The following is a 27,459-nucleotide window of genomic DNA, read 5'->3' on the forward strand; positions in this document are numbered from 1 at the left end:
AGAGGATTGAATACTAAGACTGAGATATACAGGGGTAACTACTGAGTTTACAGACCAAAGAGATCAAAGAAAGAAGAAAGGACCCATAAGCTACAAAAATATTAGTAACTTCTCTTTTTGTTTTTTATAGCAAAGGACTAGAAAAAGGCAGGGGGGACATCAATCCACTAAGGAATCACTAAACAAGTGGTCTATGAATTTAATGGAATATTATTGTGCCATAAAAAATGGCAAGGGGATGATTTCAGAGATAGTTGTTTGTCCTTCATTCTTAAAGAGCACCAATGGCATCAGGAGGAGATATCTTGACTTGCAATTGACTTGGATGGTCATTCAAGTCCTGTGGGAAGACAGAGATCAGGATGACAAGGGACAGTTCTGGATGCAGTGGGAGACCTTGGACTTTCTGAGTTAAAGGCTTTCTAAGGTCTCAGTTGTCTGAGGCAACTCCCATTCAGTAATTAAAGGCAAGGTAAGAACTGAGGCAAAAGATGGCTTAGTTTGTCTCGTCCGGGTAAGACTCAGCCAGAACAGAAATAATTGCAATTTACACTCACTCAGAGCCACCAAAAACCAAACAATAAGTAAATGGGGCTTGGGCTGGGATGTTTTCAGAGGAACTGCACAAACTGATGCAAAGTGAAGTGAACAGAGCATGAATAATTTATAACTTACTACAACAATATAAACAATTCCATAAGATTTAAGACCTCCAATCAATGCTATGACATACATTTGTGAGAGCCAATGATGTAGTAAGCTACTCAACTACTGAGAGAACATGCAGAACAAGACATACATTTTCAAACATAGCCAGGATATAGATTAGCTTTGTGTGATTATGAATAACTGTTATGAAAGTTTTGTTTCTCTTTTATTCAGTGGAGAGGGGTTTGGGGGAAAGAGACAGATCAGTAATAATTCTAAGAAGATAGGAGTATCATGGAAGTGTTTAAAAGAAAATGTTCACAGAAGAATTGAGGGACAAGCACAAGGAAACATAGGCAAACAGGATAGTTTTGAAAGTGATATGTTAAATTTATTACATTGCCTTTAAGAAAAGAAACTATACATAACAAATTCACAGATTTGGTTTTAGTCAGCTTTTTCTCTTTTACTTTACATATGAAAATGCTCCCCCTGTCTTTTGGTGTTAAGTGCAGAATAAAATAAAAATATCAAAAAGATATATGTGGATAACAATGAAAAAAAAAGCTTACCTATATGAGATTAATATATAAAAAATACAGATCTCCCCAGATTTAATCATTACATTTTAAAAACTGAAAGGTTAAAGAACTTGCTTTCTATTAAAAATTTAAAAAGAAAAATAAAATTTATCAGCATCACCACAAAACACTCAATCCCTGAGAGCCATCACAAAGTATTATAGACAGCAACTCTGCATGGACAGCAACCACCATCAAAGGAGCTTTTCATCCTACAATTCTAAATTAAAATTATTGCAACCAGAAAAACAATCTGTTCATATAACAATCGCATTGATCTATTATAATGATATAAATTTTACATATCAACTCACAAATTTTTGTTACCATATGTGTATATGTACATGTACACATACACAATATAATCTAGAGTTGTAATCACATCATGTTGCAAAAATAATGCCAAATTATCTCTTATAATAGATGTGTTCCATGTCAGGAAACAGGATGGTAGCTGTGAATGTGCATAATATACACATGGGCGATGCACTGGGGTTTCAAAGGAGCCAAAAGACCCCCTTCCTCTCATCTCTCTCTCCCACTGGAACATTATTCCCCAATTTTTTTCTGCCATTAGAATTATCCATTTGTTAGAATAAGTAGCTTAAAATGTACAAAACAGAATGTTCCAATTATATAATGGAATTGACCTTTTTTGCTTTCATTAACTAACTGACACTTTGGATTTTGGAGAGCAGATAAATTTGAAAGGAAGACAAATAAAATAGGAAAGGGGTTGAGAGAAGGGAATCAAGAAAAGGCAGGCAGAAGATCAGAATGTGGATATCGAGGGACTGGAAAGACTCTTCTTCAAAGTATGTTTGAAGTTCTGGTTCACTGCCTCCACCTCTTCCATCAAGTTCTGTCACTTAATTGACAAACATTCAGAAAAAAAGTTGTTTGCTTTTTAAATACAGCTTCATAGACTATTTCTTCCAAAAGAGTCTCTTTTCAATCTTGGCTTAATTCTTCTTATTTATTTTTTCTTTCCTAACTTTTTTTTTCTGTCATTTGAATAAGAAGGTCCTTGAATCTGGTAGTTTTATGGAAGTCAGTCTTTGTTTCAATAAGTCCACAAGAGATAGAACATGAAATTCCTCTCCCCGCCAAATGTTAGTGAATCCCAAGTCAAGCCATATCGTATATATTACAGTCAGTTTAATAAAAAAAATCTGTAACTCAGAAATGTGGAATGTAAATGTGCTTAATTTCAATTATATCTATATTTTCACCTTGGCTCTCTAAATTACAAGTATTTCACTGCTCCCTATGTTTTCATCAATATTCCTTGGTAACTTGAAATTTTCTTCCTATAGTCTTCCAGTTTTTGGTCATCTTGTTTCCTCTGTACAAAGTGCCAAAGATTCTAATAGGAATTCAAGAGAAGACTCTCCTATCTGTTACCTGTTTTGACCAATGAAGACCAAGATCCTTAATTTATTCTCCTCCATTTTTTCCCAATCTAAATTAGTTTGAGATGATAATATATGGACTCAATTATGAATTTAGAAAATTGAGAATTTGCTTTAAGAAAGGTATATTCTTTTCATTTAAATAAGTAGCTTTCATTTATGCAATAAAGTCACAGACACATATTTACACGTGGATACTTCTGTTATTTAATGAACAGATTGGCTTTGTTTATATCAGACTCTGAAAGTCAAGGTGTCCTGAAAAGCCCAGTGATTGGGGCCATGGACTTAGAAGTCAGGAGGCCGGGGCCTGAGTCCCATCTCAAATATTCACTCGTTGTATGTTTATAGGCAAACCACTTTTCTTCTCAAAGACTCAAAGACAATCATGTCACCAGTAAAATGAAGATGACGATGATGATGATGATACTTGTTTATGTACTTCACAAGGCTGTTGTGAGACACTCACAAATTTTAAAGCATTCTATAAATGTGAATGGTTCTTTTCTTGCTAGGAAAAGCGAATTCTGGAGCTAAAGCTCTCTCTAAATTGCATCTTAAGCAAGATTGAGTTGGTTTTTCAGGATGCAATGAATAATAAGGAAAGAAACAATTCAGAGTAAGTTTTCTCAAAATTGTATCTGTCATCTGGAATAGGATATCAATGATCTTAAACAAGAATGAGTTGGTTCTTCTGGACTGTGATGAATAATAAGGAAAGAAACAATTCAGAGTAAGTTTTTTCATCTATAAAATTATACCTGACATGTTAGATTGGCATTCTTTGAATCCATCAATCACTAAGATAATTAATTCTGAAAAAGCTAATATGCTTTGTATATACATGCTATGTGTATAGTACTATGGATATAAGTATAGAATTTAGGACAGCTCATCAGGTACCCTCCACTTACCTGCCCAGGTGCTTTTCCTAAAGTCTGGGTCTCGAGGTGCCATCTCCTACTCAATAAGGTCCACTGTGGCTCCCTCTTACTTCCAAGATCAAAATATAAAGTCTTATTTGGCATCTATTATAAAGTAGACCTATCTATAGATATACCACATTCATAATAAATCTATCCACTGTATCATAGATATAGTATATGGTGTGGCTATATAGCAGATATGACTATTTATCTATCTACTCTCTACTATGTACACTATGTAGTACTATGTACTACTGTAGATATATTTACAGATGTAGTATATCTATCTATCTATATACTAGATATAGTTAATATATCTATACTATATAACCATTGTTACTATGTTAGGAAAAGTGCATATTATCAGAATTAATGTTTGTTATATTTATTATATGCATATTTATCTACTATCTATTTTATAGTAAGTCTGCCTATCTAAAGTAAATATATCTACTTTATAAATTTATACAGTACTATATGTATAGTAGTATATATGTGTGAATATATCTATCTATATATACACATATATATGTGTGTGTGTATAAACACACACACACACACACACACAATGTAGGGTGTTCAGGGAAGACCAGTACCTCTGGTGTGAGGGCTGCTGAACTCTTTTTAGGGCTGCTCAACCACCATTGGTGTCTACCTGATTTATCAAACTTTCACCTGTGGCTCCAAAATATTGTTGCCTCTGCAGCAGCCACATATCTTGGCAGGTGGGCTAAACCAGACTGAGGGTAACTGAGGGGTCTCAAACCCAATGGTGAGTTGGGAGACCATCTACGCCAAGCATAGATTTCCCCTGGTGGAACGAGTGGATGAGAGCAATTTGTTCCAGTGCCAATAAGGCAGCTAAAGCAGGCTCTGTGCAGTGCTTAGAGTTTGTTTGGACATGGATTTTTATTACCCAAGACCTTTTCATCACCAACTTTGTCTTCTGTTTCCCTAAACACCATAAAACTTCATGGATATCCCATCATGGCAAACATGGACATTTGATAGTCTATGTCATTGTAAGGAAAAGAAATGCAGTATATAAGAGTGATGAAGGCAACTGCACAGTGCTGGACCAATCACTGACTTATCCTCTCCAAGCTAAATATTCTCATTCAGTAGCAGCAGGGGCCCCAAGGCAAGACAACTACCCAAAGACAATGTCAACAGGTGAGAGGGCTTCTCCAACTATAACTAGTTTGTTAGCTAACTCAGAGGGAAACCTGAATCAACGCACTGTGGCAACGGTGGAGTAGAAAAGTAAATGCTCTCTGTAAAAGATTTGGTGGATAGCACTGCCTTTATTCATCTTGGCCAGAACTCTCACGGACGTCAAGATTGATTTGATTACAGTGATTATAAAATTTAGAAGTAGCTGAATTAAAATGAAAAACAAGAACTGCACGGTGTTTACCATCAGGATAGTTCATCCATCTCTATGAGGGAAGTGTTTATTTCCATTAAAAGTAAAGTGCAAAAATGTTTGTGGCAGCCCTTTTTGTAGTGACAAGGAACTGGAAACTGAATGAATGCCCATCGTTTGGAGAATGGCCAAATAAATTATGGTATGTGAATGTTATGGAATATTATTGTTCTGTAAGAAATGATCAGGAGGATGATTTCAGAGAGGCTTGGAGAGACTTACACAAACTGATGCTGAGTGAAGTGAGCAGAACCAAGAGAACATTATACACGGCAACAACAATATTAGTATATGATGATCAATTCTGAAGCCCGTAGTTCTTTTCAAAAATGAGGTGATTCAGGCCAATTTCAATAGACTTGTGATGGAGAGAGCTATCTGTATCTAGAGAGAGAACTATGAGGACTGAATGTGGAAAACAACATAATATTTTCACCCTTTTGTTGTTTGCTTGCTTTTTATTTTCTTTCTCATTTTTTCTCTTTTTGATCTGATTTTTCTTGTGCAGCATGATAAACGTAGAAATATATATACAGAAAAACTGTATATGTTTAACATATATTGGATTACTTGGGGAGAGGGGAGAGGTAAGGAAAGGTGAAAAATTCAGAATACAAGGTTTTGCAAGGAGTGAATGTTGAAAACTATCTTTGCATATATTTTGAAAATAAAAAACTATTATTTAAAAAAAGTGAAATAAAACAGAGAGATGCAACATTCTTGGCTCAGTATGAAAGTGGATGAAATTCAGTTTTATACTGATGGTAGCAATTCAAAGTGTTTTTATGATGCCCTACTTATGGCTACTTATGGGTTAAAAACCTATGATACATCTCAGCTACTAAGTACTGATGGAGCCACATTGTTTAGTGATAAAAACATGATTCTGGGGAAATGGGCTGAACACTTAAGCCATGCTGTTCTCAACAGAGTGTCATTAATCATCAATCAGTGCTTCCAACTGAAGAAGTTTTAAAGTTATTAGGTTCTTCTTATGTAACAAAAAAGCTGGCATTAATTCTATTCCAGCTGAGATTTACAAGGCAGAGGATCCATTGTCCATATAAAAACTGACTGAAATCTTCCAGGTTATATGACAAACGAATAGACAATATCTTTTTATATTAGTTGAAAAGTATTTATAATATCACATGATTCAATTTTTAAAAATGACAATATATTGGAGCAAGATTAAGATGGTGGATTAGAAGCAACCCAGATGAACTCTCTCAGCATTCTCATCCAAGTAACTTTAAAATAAAACTTCAAATAAAATTTCAGAGCAGCAGAGCCAACAAAAAGTCAGAGTGACACATTTTTCCTGATCTTTCATCCCAGCTTTTTATCTGACAATGAAGATATTCTATAATCTGCCTCTATTTTATTATTGCACAACAGAAAATTTATATTCCATTCCTTTCCTATCTATTTAGTAGATCCACTCTTGGCAGAGTTGTGAATTGGTTTAAATATTCTGGAGAGTAATTTAGTTCAACTTTTTCCCCCCTTTTTTTCCCCAAGGGCTTCACATATTGCCTGGCACATTATTGTTGTTTATTTGTTTCCACTCGTATCTTTTCTCCATGATCCCTTTTGGAGTTTCTTTGGTGAAAATAATGAAGTGATTTGCCATTTCCTTCCTCAGTTCATTTTGCAGATGAGCAAGTGGAGGCAAACAGGGTTAGTGATTTGCCCTCACACATCTAGGAAGTGTCTGAAGTTAAATTTGAACTCAGATCTTCCTGACTGTAGGTCCAGACCTCTATACACTGTTTGTCCTGGTTTCTCCACCTGACATATACTAGCTACTTAAAAGTTATTGACTGATTGATTTCCCAAATGATAAATGGTTAAAGGATACAAAAAAGCAGTTCTCAAAAAAAATTAAACTATCTATGGCCATAAGAAAAAAATGTTCCAAATCAGTAATAATTAGAAAAATGCAGAATAAAACAACTATATGATTCCATCTCACACCACCAGATTGGTAACATAAACAAGAAAAGAAAATGACAAATGTTGGAAGAGCTATGGGAAAACAGACACATTAATGCACTGTGATGAAGCTGTGAATTGGTTCAATTATAATGTAAAGCACTATGGAATTATATGCCAAATGAAATGAAACTATACATATCTTTTGATCTAGTAATACCTCTAAGAGAGAAAAAAGTAAATATTTATAGTACTTTTTGTGGAGGCAAACAAGTGGAAACTGAGGGACTGCCATCAACTGGGGAATTACTGAATAATAGGCATATGAATGTAATGGAGTACTCTTATAGGAAATGAAAAATGAGATAGTTTCAGAGAAACCTGAGAAGACTTGTATAGATAAACACAGAGTAAAATACATAAAACTAGGAGAACAATATATTTCAACATAATAAAAATGAACAAAGGCATGTGAACTGTTATTGATGCAATGCTCAACCATGATTTTGGAGGACCAGTGATGATGAATGCTACTCATTTTCTGAAAGAAAGGCATTAATATATAGAATGAGACAAACATTGTAGACATGACCAGTGCAGTGTATGGAGTATCCAGGAGTAATACCTCTGGTTCAGAGCCTGCTGAGCTCTTTTCAGGGCAGCTCATGCACCCTTATTGTCCACCTCCACCAAACTCTCACTTGTGATTCCAAGAAGTTATATACAGCAGGACCTTGGCCAGCCCCTGGTAAAGTCTCTCAGCAGACAAGTTAAACTTTGAGGGTAACTGATAGCTCTCAAACTCATCAGTGAGTTAGGGAGATGTTTATCCCAAGCATGTGAAGGCTTTCCCTGGCAGAAGGGGCAGACAAAAATAGTCTGTTCCATAAACCATGAAAGTAACTGAAACAAGTGTTAAGGAATTCTTAGAGCTTGGTCAGACATGGAAGACGCCAAGATCATCCATTGTACTCTAGGCCTTTGCTAGTTGTCTTGACTTTTGATGACTTTGTCCGGACTTCGATGACTCATGAAGAAGGAATAAGGCTGATGACATGCAGCTGCTATCTTACTTATAGCTAATTCATCCACATGTCAATCCGTACCTCGATAGGGTCATTGATTCTCTTCAAAAATGAGGGCTGAATAATAATAGATATGGCCAGTATAGGAATTCATTTTGCTTGATTATGCTTATTACAAGAGATTTTTAAAAATCTTTTTTTTTTCTTTCCAGGAGTAAAGGAGGCAAGAAAGAAAAAAAAATAAAGCTTGCTAATTTAAAAAAATGAAATTTAAATTTAAAAAGATGTCTCCATTAAGGTACTCTCTTGAGAGTGAAGGTGGGGAAATGGAGTAGATGGGTTTGAGAACAGAGGTTTCACAATAGAAACTTTAAAGGTATTAGGGGAGTCCTTGAGGTAAGAGTAAAGGGATTGATGGGCAGAAATGAGAGCACAATTAAGATGAGACAATTTTGTAGTGGACTCCATTAGTTGCCTTCGACTACCTTTCAGTATCACAAGAGCAAGAAGGTTATGGGGAGGGAGGGGAAGGCTTAAAACAAGATTGGAGTTTTGAAAGGGATCAGTAGCAAAAAGATTAAATTTTGGGAAACAATTTAAAATTATTTAGAGTCAAGTCTGATGAAGTGAGTTTTGTTTTGTTTTTACTCAAAAACAAGGTATGACTACAAAGGAATAATATTAATTTTCTTGTGTGGTTGATAAACTTGGTTCTAAAGGAACTTTCAAAACAAAACTTCCAAAAATGCTTTTAATTTACTTTTCTCAAATGGTTACAGTAAACATGTAGCTTCTTAAAGTGATTGTTTTGCAAATGATGTGTCATTCAGATGTGTAAGTTTTGATATATTATTTAAAAATTTTCAGTCTCATTATTTTATACCTTTCATAGAATCAGTCAGTTAACAAGCATTTATTAAGCACTTATTAGCACTGAAAATACAAAGAAAGGTAAAAACACAGGCCCTATAGTTCATTCCAGTGGGAGAAGTACATGTACATAATTGGATACACACACATACACACACACATATATAATATATTCAAACTAGATACAAACAAAAACATGTATACATGTATCTCAGAAAGTTATTTCACAAGGGAAATAACTAGCAATAGAACCAGGAAAAAAGCTCCAACAGAAATTAAGACTTGAAGATGAGGAAGAAGGGCACTTCATACATGGAAAGATAGTGCAAAGACACAGGTAGGAAAATGGGTGTCATATGGGAGGAGCAGCAGTTAAGTCTGTGTCTCTGGTTTGTAGAGTGACTTGAGGGGAGAAACTATAGAAAGACAGGGAAGGTAGGAAGGGGCAGACTGTGGACGGCTTTATTTATTTTTTGCAATACATTTGTTAATTTTTAATACACACTGCTTTATGAATCATGTTGGGAAAGAAAAAGCAGAGCAAAAGGGGAAAACCATGGGAGAGATTAAAAGAAAAACAGAAAAGAAATGAACATAGCATGTGTTGATTTACATTCAGTCTCCTTTTTCTGGATGCAGATGGCATTTTCTGTCTAAAGTCTTTTGGAATTGCTTTGGATCACTGAACTACTGAGAAGAATCAATCCTTTCATAGTTGATCATTGCACATTCTTGCTGTTATTATGTGCCATGTATTCCTGGTTCTTCTTGTTTCACTCAGCATCAATTCATATAACTCTTTCCTGGTCTTTCTATAATCCGCTTTGTGGAGGGCTTTAAAAGCCAAACAGAGTACCTTCCATTTAGTCCCAGAGGTAACGGGGAGCCCCTGGAGAGGCTGGACTAGAAGCAAGAGGTGACATGGCCAGACCTGCCAGATCCGATCACTAACTATGGTAGTGGAGGATGGGTCAGGATGGAGACCGACTGGAGGCTTACCAGAAGCCCACTTATGAGGTGATGAGGGGCTGTATCAGGCATGGCTGTGTGAACACCAAGAAGCGGCTATGTATGAGAAGCTGGGAGGGCAGACTGTAAGGAGCCCGAGAAGAACAATTAAGAGGATAGGAGAAGAAGCTAAAGCAGTGCTGTGAGGGGAACAAGGCTGCAGAGAAATCAAGAAAGAAGAAGACTGAGGCCTTTGCTTTGGAGAAAGCAGTGTGGGCTGGATGATGAAGGCAGAAGCCGGACTGCAGAGAGCTGAGAAGCTTGGACATGGCCTTCTCAAGGCAGTTAGCCACAAAATGGAGAAGATATGAGATGAGAGATAATGGGAATGGATGGATCAAATGAGGGAGAAAGACGGGTGTTGGGAGCAGGACCAAATCAGCCAGGGGCAAGGCAGAAATTGAAGATTACACAGTGCAGTTGTGATAGAGGGAGCAATTTTCTGGAGGGAGAATGGAACGTAATCCAGAGAGCACGAAGAAAGGTTCACCTTGGCAAGGAGAAGAGCCATGTATTCATGAGAGATGTGTGAGAGCGGTGGGAGAAGACATCTAAGTGATGTGGTATAAGGAGACTAGAGGAGGAAGCTCTAAGTGAATAGCCTATTTTTTTTTCTTCAGCAAGACCAGAAGGGAGAGTTGGAGGAAGAGGTGGCATTTTGTTGAAGAAAAATGAAACTGTTTGGAATAGCTGCTATGGTATTTGAAACAGCAAATTGATTAGGGAGGTATAAAAAGAATTGCTTTTTTTTCAGAGATGGAAGAGAGAAAATCGAGTACTTATTTGCATCACAAAATGACTCACAGCAGGAAATATTTTTAATAGTAAAATCTTCTAGTATATTTAAAATATGATTTTATTTACATGCAAATTGTCAGTAACATTACATTTCACATAAACTTGGGCAATTCTATAACGTATTTTAGGGTATGGTGTAGGATTCATCAAGAGTATCACCAAGCTAAAGATTTTATTTATGCATATATGACTGCAGTCAGTCAAGAAGTATTTTTTCCAATTTGCATCCCCATTGCTTAGAACAGCGCCTGGCACAAAGTAAGCACTTTACAAATGCTTGTTGACTAGTATAGCACACCTTAGACACAGAACTTTTAAAAGAAAACATTCTCCCTCAGAATCACTCTCTCTCGGCAGCTTCGACCCCACCATCAGGCTATGTTGCCATCCCGGCCCAACCAGCTGCCAAGGGCAAAATTCACCCAAACGGCCAATGGTCTTCCCTGGGTAATACCACGTATCTCCCAGCCCGATGCTGTGCCCTGCACTCAACAAATATTTACCGAATAATTTAACCACTGGTGTGATTGATGTTTTTCCCTGCATCAAGTTGGCTGATGTATGTATTAACGTCAACATTTTTGGCATCATATAGATGGCCTAAGTGACCTCAGATCCCTAACTAAAGAGAGGAGAGAGGTGTTGAGGATGAGGTGTTTGATCACACAATAGCTTTAAATGGAAACCAAAAGAAAAAAATCTCAAAGAAAAATGCTTCCTTAGCTTCCATTCTGCACATCTCTGTTTAATTCCAGTTTCTTTCATTGAAGCCAGAGTGGTTCTTGGGGAAGGAACACTCAGCCTTAGGATCTTTATGACTCTCTGACAACATCAGGGTCACGGAGAGTCATCAATGTTGCTTGTGGTAGGTCTTAGTGATCCAGTTCAGAAAGGAACTTCCTCAATGATTTCTTCTTTAAAGAACAGAAGGAAGTGTCTCTGGGGGACAAGAGAAGTCCTTCTTGCCTATGGCCTGCTTTCAGTGGCTCCAAGACGGGTTTGTTGGGAAGCCTGGCAGGCCAGAGTAGGGTCCTTGGCTGCTAGAGCTGTTTTTCTACCATAAGCTGATTAGCCAGAAGATATCTGTGACAGGATCACAGATTTGGAGTTGGAAGGAGACTTCACAGGAGCTACTGAATGCAATCCTTTAATTTTACGGATGAAAAAACTGAAGTAAATATTACTGTAGCATCCTGAAGTCCGGGGGGAGGGGACTTGAGTTTTTAGGGTCCCTCCAACTACACTGTTTCATGCTGACAGAAGGCCTCCCACATTCCCCCTTTGCTTGGGAGCTGCCTCTGCTTTCATTACTCGGTGTTGTAAATGCACCCTTCTTTGGGGGAATCTCACTCCTTGAGCTGATGGCTGATTTGAGGTGGGGGCACCTCATCCTGAACAAGTGTCTCAGCTTTGGGCTTTTCCCCTTTGGTTTATGGCTTGGCAGAAGATGCACTGTCTTTAGGAGATGAGGCTGGAGAGTGCTCCTTGGTTTGGCTGCTCCCCTTGCCATTAGTTTGTGCCTCTTTGGCTGGGGACAAGATCTCATTCTCGGAGGGTTTGGCCAAGGTCTCTCTGGTCTCTCATTTCCTCCTTTGCATAAACCTGCCCCCCTTTTCACTGGTTGTTCCTTTATAACTAAACTGTCTTCCTAACTTTGACAAAATTGTTTTGTTCCAGAGGAATCTACCTTTATGGACTCATCCCTCCCAAGCTCACTAATGGTTGATCACTGTGATCTCACTGGCCCCTGACTGGGATAAGCTTTCAGGATTCTCTCTCTTTGGGGATAGCCCCCTTTTTAGGCATTCTCACCTTTGGAATGAGCTCATTTTTAGCAAGCTTAGCAGAAACTTTTTTGCTGGAATGAAGGGCTTTTTGATTTTTATCTTCCTGTTCAGAAGGGACTTCCCCCTCGTGATTCAGCTTGGGGCCTTCAGGTGGGCTTGGGTCAGTGGGTCCCAGCAGTTTTGTAGGATTCTGCTTGCTTGGGGCTCCTGACTCCAAACTTGCCTTTTTCAGCTGGGCTGGCCCTTTGGCTGTCTCTTTTTTGAGAGAGGATTTTTTGGCTTTCCCCTGCTGATCTGATTCCTGATTTGGCTTGTCTGTAATCCTCTTATTGAAAGTCAACTCTCGTTGAGCTTTTTTTTCTTTCTTCTGTCGGTAGGCTTGAGGCTGATCTGGACCTTGAGGAGGGGAGAGGTGAGGGAGCTTAACCTGATGGGCCTCTTCTCCTATAGTCAAGTTGGGGCTAGGGTGCAATTGTGGTTCAGGATGGGGAGGACTGATGGGAGGAAGTTTGATCTCACCAATTTTCTCTTCTTGAGTTTTCAGGGAATTATCAGGGGGAGTTGAGTGTGTGTTCTGTGAAGGATTGGAACTGAGAGGGCTGATGGGAGGAAGCTTGATCTCCCCTTCCTGCGATGCTTGGGGCCTGGGAGGAGTTATGTTTTGGTCTACCATTTGTCCCAGTGAAGATTCCCTGTTGGGTGAATGGGACATACTAGGAGCTTCCAGTCTGGGGGATGGCCTCCTACTTTGCAGAGGAGCTAGTGTTCGGGGCTGTGGCAGCCTGGTAGGAGCCCACCTAGTTGGAGGGAGCAATGAGCTTGGAGCATCCTTTTCCTGAGTCTCTTTCTGACCTCTTGGCAGATCTTCAGGGTAAGGGGTATCAACTCGAATGGCTTCTGTCTCATGGGTTCCTTCTTTGAAAGGCAACTGAGGCTCTTGGGGAGATGAGCCAAAGGGCTGTGTTGATTCAGGGTGGGAAGGACTAATATGAGGGACCTCCTCTGGTTCCTCATTTTGGATAGTTTGAGTGCTAAGTGGTAGATTTGGTTCAGGCTCTTTTGGAAGTTCAGAATTGGAAGGAGGTTCATCATTTATGACTTCCTTATTCTGAGGGGTCTGAGAACTGGGGGGAGATGAGTGGGACTTCTTCAGGGGCTCAGAATGACTGGAAGGAACTTTGGTCTCACCTGATTCCTCATCCTGATCTGGCTGAGGGCTCTGAGATGGCTCTTGGTGAGACATGCTCTGGCTTTCAGAGGAGCCTGTTGTATGGGCTAATGGTTCCTTATCAAGACTATTCCGGTTAGAACTGATATCTAAATTTTCAACTCCTATTCCATTAGTATGTTTCTGACTTACAGGTAAATCTGTGGGCTCAGGATTATCAGCTTCCTTGTCTTGGGCTGGCTGGGAAACCTGAGGTAGATCTGGGCTGGAATGTTGAGAAGCATTTTGATTGATGGAAGGGACTTTTAGTTTATGAGTTTTTCCCTCCTCATTTTCAGGCATCTTTTCAAGAATCTGCACCCCAAAGGGAAATTCTGTTAAAACACCTTCTGCTTCCAGTTTTGCCAAGCGTCTTGGGGATGGAATTAGGAATGATGGCATCCCATTGAGAGTCCTCCTGCTGGAGGGTGGGCCTGCTTTAATATAAACAGAAGTTAACTAAAAACAAAGTCATAGAAACACACCATAATTACAAAAAACCTAATAGAGAGAATCATTCTTACAAGTAATATACTTAAGTTCTTAAAAAAATAGAACCAAGCTATTAGAAACATAGGTCAGCTAGCCATTGCTTCTTGAAAGTACTCAAAATCTAGAATTCTCTTTTCTGGGAAATTATATGCAAATCCATTTTAAATGAGAAAATTGGTATTGAATACAGAAAAACAATGATGCCGATTTACATATACAAATGTTATATATGTCATATATTTTACTATTTATATATTTATAGGAATTAGTATTTTATATTTGATTTTTATCAAAAGGGAAATAAGTTGCTGAAAAAGAAATGACAGTGTCCATTCCCTTTTAAAATTTATTATATAGGTCAAGAATCTCAAGGGAATTAATGAAAAAAAAAAATCAAATGAAGGTGGCCTAGCTGTACCTGATCTAAAATTATATTATAAAGCAGTAGTCACCAAAACCATTTGGTATTGGCTAAGAAATAGATTAGTAGATCAGTGGAAAAGGTTAGGTTCACAAGACAGAATAGTCAACTATAGCAATCTAGTGTTTGACAAACCCAAAGCCCCTAACTTCTGGGAAAAGAATTCATTATTTGATAAAAACTGCTGGGATAATTGGAAATTAGTATGGCAGAAATTAGGCATGGACCTACACTTAACACCGTATACCAAGATAAGATCAAAAGGGGTCCATGACCTAGGCATAAAGAACAAGATTATAAATAAATTAGAGGAACATAGAATAGTTTATCTCTCAGACTTGTGGAGGAGAAAGAAATTTGTGACCAAAGATGAACTAGAGACCATTACTGATCACAAAATAGAAAATTTTGATTACATCAAATTAAAAAGCCTTTGTACAAACAAAACTAATGCAAACAAGATTAGAAGGGAAGCAACAAACTGGGAAAACATTTTCACAGTTAAAGGTTCTGATAAAGGCCTCATTTCCAAAATATATAGAGAACTGACTCAAATTTATAAGAAATCAAGCCATTCTCCAATTGATAAATGGTCAAAGGATATGAACAGACAATTTTCAGAGGATGAAATTGAAACTATTACCACTCATATGAAAGAGTGTTCCAAATCATTATTGATCAGAGAAATACAAATTAAGACAACTCTGAGATACCACTACACACCTGTCAGATTGGCTAAGATGACAGGAAAAAATAATGATGAATGTTGGAGGGGATGCGGGAAAACGTGGACACTAATGCATTGTTGGTGGAGTTGTGAACGAATCCAACCATTCTGGAGAGCAATCTGGAATTATGCCCAAAAAGTTATCAAATTGTGCATACCCTTTGATCCATCAGTGTTTCTATTGGGCTTATATCCAAAAGAAATACTAAAGAAGGGAAAGGGACCTGTATGTGCCAAAATGTTTGTAGCAGCCCTATTTGTAGTGGCTAGAAACTGGAAAATGAATGGATGCCCATCAATTGGGGAATGGCTGGGTAAATTGTGGTATATGAATGTTATGGAATATTATTGTTCTGTAAGAAATGACCAGCAGGATGAATACAGAGAGGCTTGGAGAGACTTACATCAACTGATGCTAAGTGAAATGAGCAGAACCAGGAGATCATTATACACTTCGACAATGATATTGTATGAGGACATATTTTGATGGAAGTGGATTTCTTTGACAAAGAGACCTAACTGAGTTTCAATTGATAAATGACGGACAAAAGCAGCTACACCCAAAGAAAGAACACTGGGAAACGAATGTGAACTATCTGCATTTTTGTTTTTCTTCCCGGGTTATTTTTACCTTCTGAACCCAATTCTCCCTATGCAACAAGAGAACTGTTCGGTTCTGCAAACATATATTGTATCTAGGATATACTGCAACATATCCAACATATAAAGGACTGCCTGCCATCTAGGGGAGGGGGTGGAGGGAGGGAGGGGAAAAAAATCGGAACAGAAACGAGTGCAAGGGATAATGTTGTAAAAAAAATTACCCTGGCATGGATTCTGTCAATATAAAGTAATTATTAAATTAAAAAAAGTGAAAAAAAATAAAATAAAATTTATTATATAGAAAGAGAAAAATCTGGGGATAGTCTAACATACACTTTGAAGAATATTGAGAAAATATTCCTCAAAGATTTCAGGAAAGGATTGCTAAAATCCACTGGCCTAAAATTCTATTGGGGAAGACATCTCCAAAAGGAAGAGAAATTATCAAGAATTAAATTCTGAAGAACAGAAATTATTATAAAGGAAAGAAAAGGTAGATCTATCTTAAAAAACCAATATGGCCACATAGGGATATCACTTGGGGATAACAATTTTGCTAAATAAAATTATAGGAATGATTTACATAGACCCAAGCTAGGAGTAAAAGAATGAGAGTAGGTGAAAGGAATGTATTCACCCTAAAGTGAATTGAAGGAATGGCAACTGAGATAGAGGCAAAGCAGGCCAAAAGAAAAACGAAACAAAACACCTCAACCTAGGCTTTTTCAGTCTTTCTGAGCATGCCTGTAGGATCTGAAATAGCCCATGATGCTATAGGCTAAAAAAGAACTAATATCTTTTTCCTATGTGTGGAAGAGATCTCATAACACCTTTGCATCATCTGTGAATCAGAAATTGGCAGCCAAAAGCACAAAGGAAGGAACCTTTTAAGACCCTGTTCTTTCCTAGTCTAAAGAACTTATGAGGACATATTTAAATAAAATCTTTTCATTTTACAAATGAGAAAATTGAGTACTATAGAAGTTAAATGCACATCTGAGACATTTAAGGAGTCCAAATTATATCAACAATTTACCTCAGATTCTTCTTTTTTTGTTGAAAGAAAAGAGAGAGGGAGAGAGAAGGAGGAGGGAGAGAGAGAGAGAGAAAGGAAGAGGAAGAGAAGGGAGAGGGAGGAAGAGGGAGAAGGAGAAGGAGAAGGAGAGGGAGAGGGAGGGAGGAAGGAAAGGAGGGAGAGAGGGAGGGAGGAAGGAAGGAAGGAAGGAAAAGAAAGAAAGAAAGAAAGAAAGAAAGAAATGAAGTCAGGGAGGAAGAGAGGAAGAGAAGGGAGAGGAGGAAGAGGAGGGAGAGAGGAAAGAAGGAAGGAAAAATAGTCATTAATGGGTCAAATTTGAGTTGAAGGGAGCTTTCTAGTAGAGAGACTCAGAAATCTGCCCTTGACACTGTATTTACTAACAGTTTTTACCAGTAGTTTAGATTAAGGGTACTGGAAAAACAAACAAACACACAACTAGATGCTGATCGTTATCAGTAATATATGAAAACTCAGAGAGAATGGGAAGGGTCGTGAAGGAGTGAAAAAAGGTAGATATTGGCTTGATTTTTTTTTAAAGGAAGATAGTATCTAAAAAAATCTAAATTGATAAAATTGATTATGATTTCTGCCAAGATTTCAGGATGTATTATTAAAGGAATGCCTAGGGATAATTTAGAAAAGAAAGTAGTGATCTCCAAAAGCCAATATAGGTTCACCACAAACAAATCATGTCAAGGTAACTTAATTTCCTTTCTATTAGGGAAACTAGACTGGTGGATCAAGGTAATGAAGTAGCTATACTATGCCTAGATCTCAGCAAAAAAAAAAAAAAAAAAAAAAGACAATTTCTTTTGTTTTGTTTTGTTTTTGTTTTTGTTTTTTGCTGAGGCAATCGGGAGTTAAGTGGTTAAGTGACATGTTATGCTTTTGGATAACTTGTAGAGACATAAAATAGAATATAGTTAGGTGGATTTTAAATTCTGAATGACTACATTCATAGAATATAGGTATTGTTTGGTGCAGTGGTGCAAGCCTATAATCCCAGCTCCTGGAGAGACAGATTGGCAACAAAATGGGGAGTTCTTAGGAGTTAGGAAAGTAGCAAATTGATTAAAGAAGCATGAACTGTCCCAGGTCAGAAACATTGCAAGTCAAAGCTCCTATGCCAATATTCAGCAGGATCCCACCCATAAGTAGCCCCCAGCACTTCCAACTTGGTGAAGAAAGAAAGGCAGAGTTGTTTTAAAGAAAAAAAGAAGGAAAGGAGAGAGGAAAGAAGGAAGGAAACATGTAGTTTCATTAATATTAGAGTCAAATTTGATTTAAAGAGACTTTCTAGTAGAGAAATCAGGGATCTGCCCTCAGCACTGTATTCACTAACATTAATTACTATTGGTTACCATTTTTTACCAGTAGTTTAGATTAAATCATCAATGTCCAGCAAGGCAAATTTGCAGATGACATAAAGCTGAGAAACAGGCTAACAATGAAAAACATCATCAGGCTCCAAAAAATATCTCAACAGGCTAAAATAACAGATCAACATTATACACTTCAACAACGATACTGTATGAGGATGTATTCTGATGGAAGTGGATTTCTTTGACAAAGAGACCTAACTCCGTTTCAATTGATAAATGATGGACAGAAGCAGCTATACCCAAAGAAAGAACACTGGGAAAGGAATGTAATATATTTGCATTTTTGTTTTTCTTCCCGGGTTATTTTTACCTTCTGATTCCAATTCTCCCTGAACAACAAGAGAACTGTTCGGTTCTGTGCACATATATTGTATCTAGGATATACTGCAGCCTATCTAACACATATAGGACTGCTTGCCATCTAAGGGAGGGGGTGGAGGGAGGGAGGAGAAAAATCGGAACAGAAGCGAGTACAAGGGATAATGTTGTAAAAAAAATTACCCTGGCATGGATTCTGTCAATAAAATTACAGATCAAATTTAGTGAAATAAGATGTGATAAAGATAAAGTTCTATACCTGGATTCCTGGGTTTTCAAGTAAACACTAGAGAAGCAAGTTGGACAACAGTTTGTATGGGGGGGAAAGGAGGTGCTATTAAATTGCCAACTCAATATAAGTCAGTTATAAAATTAAATAACATGGAAGGGGCAGTTAAGTGGTGCAGTGGATAGAGCACCAGCCTCGAAGTCAGGAGGACTTGAATTCAAATCTGGTCTCAGACCCTTAATACTTCCCAGCTGTGTGACCCTGGACAAGTCACTTAACCCCAATTGTCTCAGCAAAAAAATAAAACAAACAACATGGAAGCCCTAATGCTCTCCTCAACTGTATTTTAAAAGCTGCAGCATCTATAGTGGGGAAAACAACAATCCAACTGTAAAGCAATTTGGTCACAACCCTCAGAATTACTTTATTTCCTTTTAAGTGCTACAATTTAGAAAGTACATTGATAAGCTAAAGAGAAGTCTGTGTATGAATACGCAGATAGATGATAGATACTTATCTATCATCTAACCATGTATCTATTTATCTATTTAAATATACCTGAGCTTAATGGTAACCTGCTTGGGGGAAGTAGGGGAGATAAAAGGGGATAAAAGAATAAAGAATAAAGTACAAAGAACATAGCAGAGAACAGAAGAATAACCTATAAGGAAGCAAAGAAGAGGCAGACAATCATGAATATCTTTTCTATTATTATATAAGCGTTCTTGAAATGGAAATTTATTGTTATATATTTTGAATTCTTCCTAATGTTCTGTAGGGCACATGACAATGTTTTGTTTTTGTTTTTTAATTTGCCTTTTTCTGTTTTTCTTTTTTTATTTTCTTTGAGATTTCAAAGGAAGCTAGCCAGGACAGTTAGAGGACTGGATACTATGTCTTTCCGGGATCAATTGAAAGAAGTAAAACTCGATTCTTTTTGTACAGCAAAATAACTGTTTGGACATGTATATTTATATTGTATTTAATTTATACTTTAACATATTTAACATGTATTGGTCAACCTACCATCTCAGGAAGAGGGTAGGGGGAGGAGAGGAAAAATTGGAACAAAAGGTTTGGCAATTGTCAATGCTGTAAAAATTACCCATGCATATAACTTGTAAATAAAAAGCTATAATAAAAAAAATTAAAAAAGAAAGAAGTGGAACTATTAAAATATATAACTAGTAGCAGAGAGGAGGACATAATTGTTTTCAAATATCTTAATACATAAATGGGATTGAATTTACTTTGATTTGGACCCAGAGAGTAACACTATATGTAAGGGAAGATAAGAATTGCTTCAGGGAAGATTTGGGCTTTATTGAAGGAAAACTTTTTAACAATCAAAGCTGTCCATAAGTGGAATAGGCTACTTGGAGGGCATGCTTTGGGAGTAGTGGGTTTGTACTCTAGAGGCTGCATATTGGGGATATTGTAAATATGACTGGTATTCAGGCTTAGATTAAATTATGGTTTCTGAGATTCTTTCCAGTTCTGAAGTTTTTAGATCCTTATGGGCTTAAGAACAATCCCTAAATTCATCTGATCTGATCCTTTATTCTTAGCATTGGGAAAAAGCGGGTAACTGCCCCATAAACTGGAGATAGTCAATTAGCTTTCTCATTAGCTTCCTAGCATAAAGTCTTACAGATAAAGAAAATCCTAGAGATCATTTAATTTATGAGCTGTCAATTTTTTAAGAGAAAAACTCTTGTAAGATTCTTAGAAGAAAACCTCTCATTGTCCTCAACCAAGTGTTTAAAAGTATATGTCACAGGCAAATTATCATCTACATTGTAAGGAGAGATTCCACCTTGGGAGTTCTCCACATTTAAATCATAGCTCCTGACTCATTCTCCCCCCAAGAAATTCTAAGAATATATAATTTTGAGAAGTCACAATATATTTTATAAAATTTTTTCAATTTCTTCAATTTTCTTCAATCAGTGTCAGAGATTTTACACCAACCTCATCTGTATTGCTTTATATATTTTATTCATTTATTTAATCAATACAAATCAATACAATACAACACAATAGAAAGACCAAATAATCATTGTTTATTATCTTCAGAAGGCCCTTGTTAAAGCGCATAAATGTGTCTTAAACTAGTAGGACTTTGAGGAACTACTATTAATTAGCCTTCTCCCATAAGGAAGTCAGGAAAAAAAACTTGTTCCTGAAGATTGAAATAGGAGAGAGGAAGATAAGAGAAGAAAGGCATGATAGCAACAAGTTTTGAGTCGAAGGAGAATTGGCCAAATAGGGATAATGACTAAATAGAGTGGGTCCAAGGGGATCCTCTGTGCTTTAGCAAAGTTAAGTGTTTTCAACCTGAATATCTTTTATTTCCTAAGATAGATAGATATGCATTATTTATAGCACTTAACATATTTTAATGAGTAAAGTCATTAGACTCATTCTTCTATTTTGGCTAAATATGTAATAGAACCTATGTACTAGAACATTCAATTCATGATATATCATTTTCTGACCTAGTCCAAAATCTTTAGCCGGCCCATTCCCATTCTCTGGCTTATTACTTTGTAGTAACCCACCAACATTAAATCAATTCTTTGATTAGTTTTGAGTTCTGAATAATACCTTAAATTTATAATTTTATTTAGAAAGATATTATCCTCCTATTGAGGATCTGAGTCAGTAGTTCAAAAGTTCATTTGGAACCATGAATTCTGCCAACCCATAGTAAAAGCAAATAGAGAAATAAATAGAATATATATGTATGTATGTATATATATGTATATATAATGAAAGACCATTTTAATACATTGAAATTAGTATGTGCAGCATCAGAAAGCACCTATTTAATTCAGATATTTTTGTAATAAATTTTTTAGGCCTTTGTACTATGGAAACTTTGGTTAGTTCAAGGATTTCCTAGACCAGTTGAGCAAAAAAGAAAGAAAAGTCTGTTTTTATGATGTAAGTATTAAATGATCTGAAACTTTGTCATTCTACTCTATTTTCAATTATTATTTTATCCATGACCAAAAGTATGTGATCAAAATCTTGTTTTTTTCTACTTAGACTAGGAGGAATATTCAGTTTAAAAAAAAACTTAGAAATTTCTGACTACTCCCACTGGTTTAAAAAAACAAAACAAAACAGGAATCAGCTTCATTATTCATTATAAATTATTGATGTTAAATAATTATTGCTGACATTTATACAAAGTATTTTATACATATTATCTCAACTGATTCTCACAACACCCCTGTGAGGTAGGTAATACAAGAATAATTGACTTCATTTTTACACAGATGGAAACTGAGTCTTAATGATCATCTTGTCCAACACCTTTGTTTTTTAAAGAAGAGGAGCAATCTGGGGACCAGAGATATTGAGATATACAACTATAATTTGTCCATTAATTTAACTTGTCTTCTCTTTCAATCATGACAGTGTCCTAGGGCTGACATTCTGGGCCTCCAAGCAAAAAACATAGATGGGGGCCTTTTACCCTTTGTTAACTGAAAAATACAGAAATAACAGTTGAAAAGGTGTCTCCTTTCCAAGGTTCTCTGAAATATAGAGGCTATCCACCTAAGGAGGAATGACAAGGTAGCAGCCTGAGCTAGCTCCTGCCTTAAACCCTACCCTTTTCTTGATGACTTTTCCCATGGTCTACAAATAGACTAGAGCAGTATGACTAATTAATTCTTCACAAGCTAAGCAGGCATTTCCTATAAATTTAGGAGGTTTACTGAGAGGTGATACAAGAATCATAGGACCATACAATTTTAGAAATGGAAGGGACTTAGAGATTATCCAACACCTTAATTTTACAGATAGAGAAACTGAGGCCCATAGATGTGAAATGATTTGTTCTCTCAGTAGGCAAAGTGAAATATGATCCCAGATCTTCTGACTCCTGATCCAGTTTTTACCACACCACATTATACATAAATATCTTAAAGAGTTTTAATAGTCCCTGATAATATTTTGTAAATAGCTTTATTAAGCAGCATGTCAAGGCTACTTTCCACTATACCCTGAAATTATCTGATTTTTAGATAGGTCATATGTGGCAGATTAAGAAGAAGGGGATGATGGAAGAGGAAGGACCAGATTATTGAGAGATGCCAGTGTATTTGGAGAACTACCTGTACTATCAAGGAATCTGATTCCCTTTGAAGCTCACTTCTAAATAAAGGGTTTAGCTGACTGGGCAACAATCCACCTAACCTCTGCTGTACTGTTCATCATAATTCTCATTGTGTTTCATGAGTTCCATTATAAGTAGACTAGAGTTAAAGTCAAATTTCCTCAGAACTAGTGACTTAAACAGCATAAATGTTGGGAGAACTTGACCACAACTCAAGAAGCAACTGGGAAGAGTGGCTAACTTTTCAGAAGTTAATTGACTTGCCCAGGGTCACTTGAGTCATGGGGATTTTCCAATTTACAATCCTAAAAGTATAGAAACTGACTTGGACCTGAATACTTCTCTTAGAGAACTACATACAATTAATTTTTTTTGAAAAAACAACAACAATAAATTAGTATCAGCACATGAATAATACAGTTTGAAATGATTTTTATAGTACCTGAAGTGCTAGGTGTAGACTTGGCAAGTTGTTCAGACAAACCAAGGTATTCTCTAATGAGCTGACTCAGTTTCTGGTATGCAATATTTATATCATCTACCAGTAAAAGAAAAAATATATTTTAAGGCAAAAAACACATACAAATTGTAAATTCTTAATTATTAATGGTAATAGACAAATAAGATGAATATATTTCACAAATTTCAATCAAATCTTCCACCAAATCTTCACCTGAGCTATTATTTAATAATTAAGTCTACTTTTTATCAGGAAAAATACATCTATTATATGAGGACCAGTCTAATTATGTTCCTAAAGACACAACAATAGCTTAGCAGAGGGTTAATGAATTTAGGGGTCATGGCATATCATACTTCTACACAGTTGATTTCCACTTTGATAAGTTAAAAACATCTGTCACCTTTGTCCCCTTCTCTATTCATGTGGTCTCCACTCAAGTTCAAGCCATTGCTTTTTTTCTCATTAATATTCTCATAAATTATTAAGAAAGAATCCAAATAGTTCTCCCTGCTCAAGTTCAGTTCATCCTGTCTCCTAGCTATCATTCATTTGGCTGACAAAGCAATTTTTTTAAAGTATAGGTATGACCATTTCTCTTTTTTGCTCAATAAACTCCAGTGGTTCCTTATTACCTCTAAGATCAAATAAAAACTCTTGTTTGTCATTTAAAGCTCTTTATAAACCGACTCCATCCTGTCTTCTTATATATTACTCCCCTTCACTCTTCACTAAAGCCAAACTGAGCTTTTTGCTATTTCTGACAAATGGTATTATTATCTTCCATTTCTAGCTATGATGAAAGCTAGCATGTATATAACATTTTGAAGTTTGCAAAGCATTTGATATAAGTCATCTCATTTGAGCTTCACAACCACCCTGGAAGGGAGGTACTATTATTATCCCCATTTTACAAATGAGAAAACAGAGGCAGATGGAGATTAAATAGCTTGCTCAGGGTCACACAGCCACTAAGTATCTCAGACAGGATTTGAACTCAGGTCTTTCTGACCCCACAGACTCCAGCACTCTATCCATTAGACAACCCATCTCCCTTTTGAATCCTTTGCATGATGTCTGTCCTTCTTACCCTCCGTACCTCCAGTTTCAAAAATGCCCTCAAATCTCCTCCCACACGACACCCTTGCTGATCCCTCTAAGCACTCAGTGCCTCCTCCTTAAGATTTCTCATATTGACTGTACATTCTCATGTACCCTTCTTCACATTGAGAGAATAAAAGCTCTTTAAAAACACAGATTGTCTCATATTTATCTTTATAGCCTATTGCACACCATACATGCCAAATATGAGCTACTTAATAAATAAATATGCCTGCTAATTGACGGCTTGTTCTAGATACATACTGTGAATTTCCTTTGACATCATTTCCCAAATAATACAAGGCTTTACATCTCATGTTTAATTCTGGGTCTTATCTGTTTTCTGTCTTCAGCATTTATCCAAGAAATTACGGGCTGATGGGATAACTCAAGGGGCTTCCTGTCCAAATGAGCGCCTGCACCATCTAAGCTACAAGCTTCTTTCACGTGCTTGGTTTTTTCTGCAAGACCAATTCCTAGACAGTCCCGGATTCAGTGCCATTAGCACAGTGTCATCTACAACTAGCCACAGGCAATCTCTCTCTTTTTTGGAGAATATGCAAGACATCCTTTCTTATATTTCACTATGCCATAGACAGGTGTATGTCTCTTTTTTCCCAGGAACCTACATTCAAATGCAGGCTCAGACTCTGGGCAAGTCACTTAACTTATATCTGCCTCAATTTCCCCAAGTGTCAAGTAGGCATAAAAATAGCATCCACCTTCCAGGATTATTCTGAAGATCAAATGAAACAGTATTTGTAAAGCACTTAGTACAGTGTGTGGCACATAGTAAGTGGTTAATAAATGCTCATTCCATTCTCTTTTCCTTCCTTTCCCCTGTTTTATACTTTGTTTACTATTCGTGATCAAAGCATAATTGAATAAAATTCTCTCTGCATTTGCATCTAGTAATGAACCACATACAAATATCTGCATGGGACACATTTTATGGGAAAACAGCTTTCCGCATGCATTTTGCTCTACCAAATCACTTTCTTTTCTTTTTCTTTTTCTTTTTAAACATCAACAAATAATAAACAGTTGGATTTTATTTTCTATAACTCCCAGTCAATGGCACAATTGTGAAGACAGACTTATTTAGATAATAGCTTATAAAAATGTGCTAGTTTTTATATTTGTCATCAAGGATAGTCTTAATATACAAATAAAACATTCTCATGAATAGAACAAAAAGATTTTTATATAAATAAGAAAGTAAGCAAATAGGTTATGATTTCTACTTGGGGAGCTATTTTTGCAATCTGTGATTTCACTTATTCTTTTGCAAATTCTTTGATATTACAGTTCTTGAAAACTTACATTCTTGAGTTTGAAAAACCAGGAGTTTTTCCCTCTGATAGATCTTAAAAATCATTCTTAGTGTCTTTAAAATTGTGTCACTTTCAGCAGGAAAGATAGATATACATACATATATACATATATATATATATATATATGAAACCTCTGTATATATATATAGTACATATATATAAAACCTCTCTCTCTCTGTGTGTGTGTGTGTGTGTGTGTGTGTGTGGTGTGTGTATAGACACATATATACATATACATATGTATATATATATATAACCAAATACAGGCTCTATTCCTGACTTCATTCTCTTGACTGCTATTTCTACTTCTATTTTAAGGAAATGTGGTAGTTCCACTGTCATCAACAAAGAGAATTTATCTCTACAGAAACAGTGGAAAATATGTTCCATTTCATATTGAGCTGTAGTCCTCCTTTCAATTTCATCTATAAAATCTTTCTAGGATGAACTGATTTAGTTTGATCTAATCTGAAGCCAAGTTTCCCCTCCACATTTGCTTGATTTTCCACTTTTTTTTTTTTTAGTAAGGAAACTCTGCTAGCAATTCAGCATTCTCTGTTACGTTTTGCAAAATAACTTGTATTCCAAACTGATGCTATTGTTAGTTGTCACTTCTTTCTTTTTGGAGTTAGGGAAAAGCTGTGTTTAAATCCTGCTGCATTTAGCAGTGACCAGGGGCAAATCACTTAACCATAATTTACTCACCTATACAGTGAGGGAAAAATCGGTAGCTCTTATCTTATAGGGTTGTTATGAGTCTTAATGAAATAACATATGCAAAGAGCTATAAAGATTTCTACTGTTAAAGAGATCAAGTGCCAACTGAGGCAGATTAATTTCTTTTATCCTCTTCATTGGGATGATTATTTCAAATGATATCTTTCTCTGAAATGAGAATCAGTGTCAATACTATTATTTTTTTGTTGTCATTGATGAGTAGTTTCACTCATGTCTGATTCTTCACAATCTTATTTGAACTCTTCCAGTCTCAATTTCCTGATGGTTTTACAGCTGAGGAAACTGAGGCAAACTGGGTTCAGTGACTTGTTCAGCGTCACATAGCTAGGACATGTCTGAGGACAGATTTGAACTCATGAAGATGAGTCCTCTTGACTCCAGACCCTGAGCTTTATCCACGTTTTCACCATATTTAGTGTCCTCTAACTCTCTTCTTAAATGAAACATTCATTATATATAGGTATGAAGCTTTTGAGTAATATATTTTCACATACACTTTAATTTTTCAATAGATCTATGTTTTTGATATCTTTTATCTCTTCATCTCTAATCATATTATACAAAATATTTTTCCCCACTCTCTCCTATACTCACTGTAGATCAAAGTATATGTGGACTTATTTGTGCTTTGCTATCCCCTGCCATGAATATTGGTTGGAAAAAGGGCACTTATCCTCAGGATGGTTCTTTTGCTTTATGAGTCACAGATACTATTGGGTAGCTAAGAGTCCTCTGAAATGGTGATTCATAATGCTGTTGAGTGTATGATGAAACCAAACTGGATGCCTTTATTTGTCTCTGTGAGAAAACCCCATGAGCTGTCCTTTCAGTTAGCTAGAACTACTTTATGTCTTCTAGCCTCATTT

At 36.5% G+C, this 27,459-nt stretch overlaps 1 protein-coding gene across 1 annotated transcript in view; it reads right to left on the reverse strand.

Annotated features, from left to right (window-relative positions):
* Positions 1-27,459, reverse strand: part of LRGUK (leucine rich repeats and guanylate kinase domain containing) — a 123,761-nt gene that overhangs the window by 42,854 nt on the left and 53,448 nt on the right. The window contains exon 15 of the mRNA XM_052001555.1: positions 23,403-23,498. Coding sequence (XP_051857515.1) covers positions 23,403-23,498 — 96 coding nt within the window. The remainder of the gene's footprint in view (positions 1-23,402; positions 23,499-27,459) is intronic.

The sequence above is a fragment of the Antechinus flavipes genome, chromosome 5 (assembly GCF_016432865.1).
Source record: "Antechinus flavipes isolate AdamAnt ecotype Samford, QLD, Australia chromosome 5, AdamAnt_v2, whole genome shotgun sequence".
NCBI lineage: Eukaryota > Metazoa > Chordata > Mammalia > Dasyuromorphia > Dasyuridae > Antechinus > Antechinus flavipes.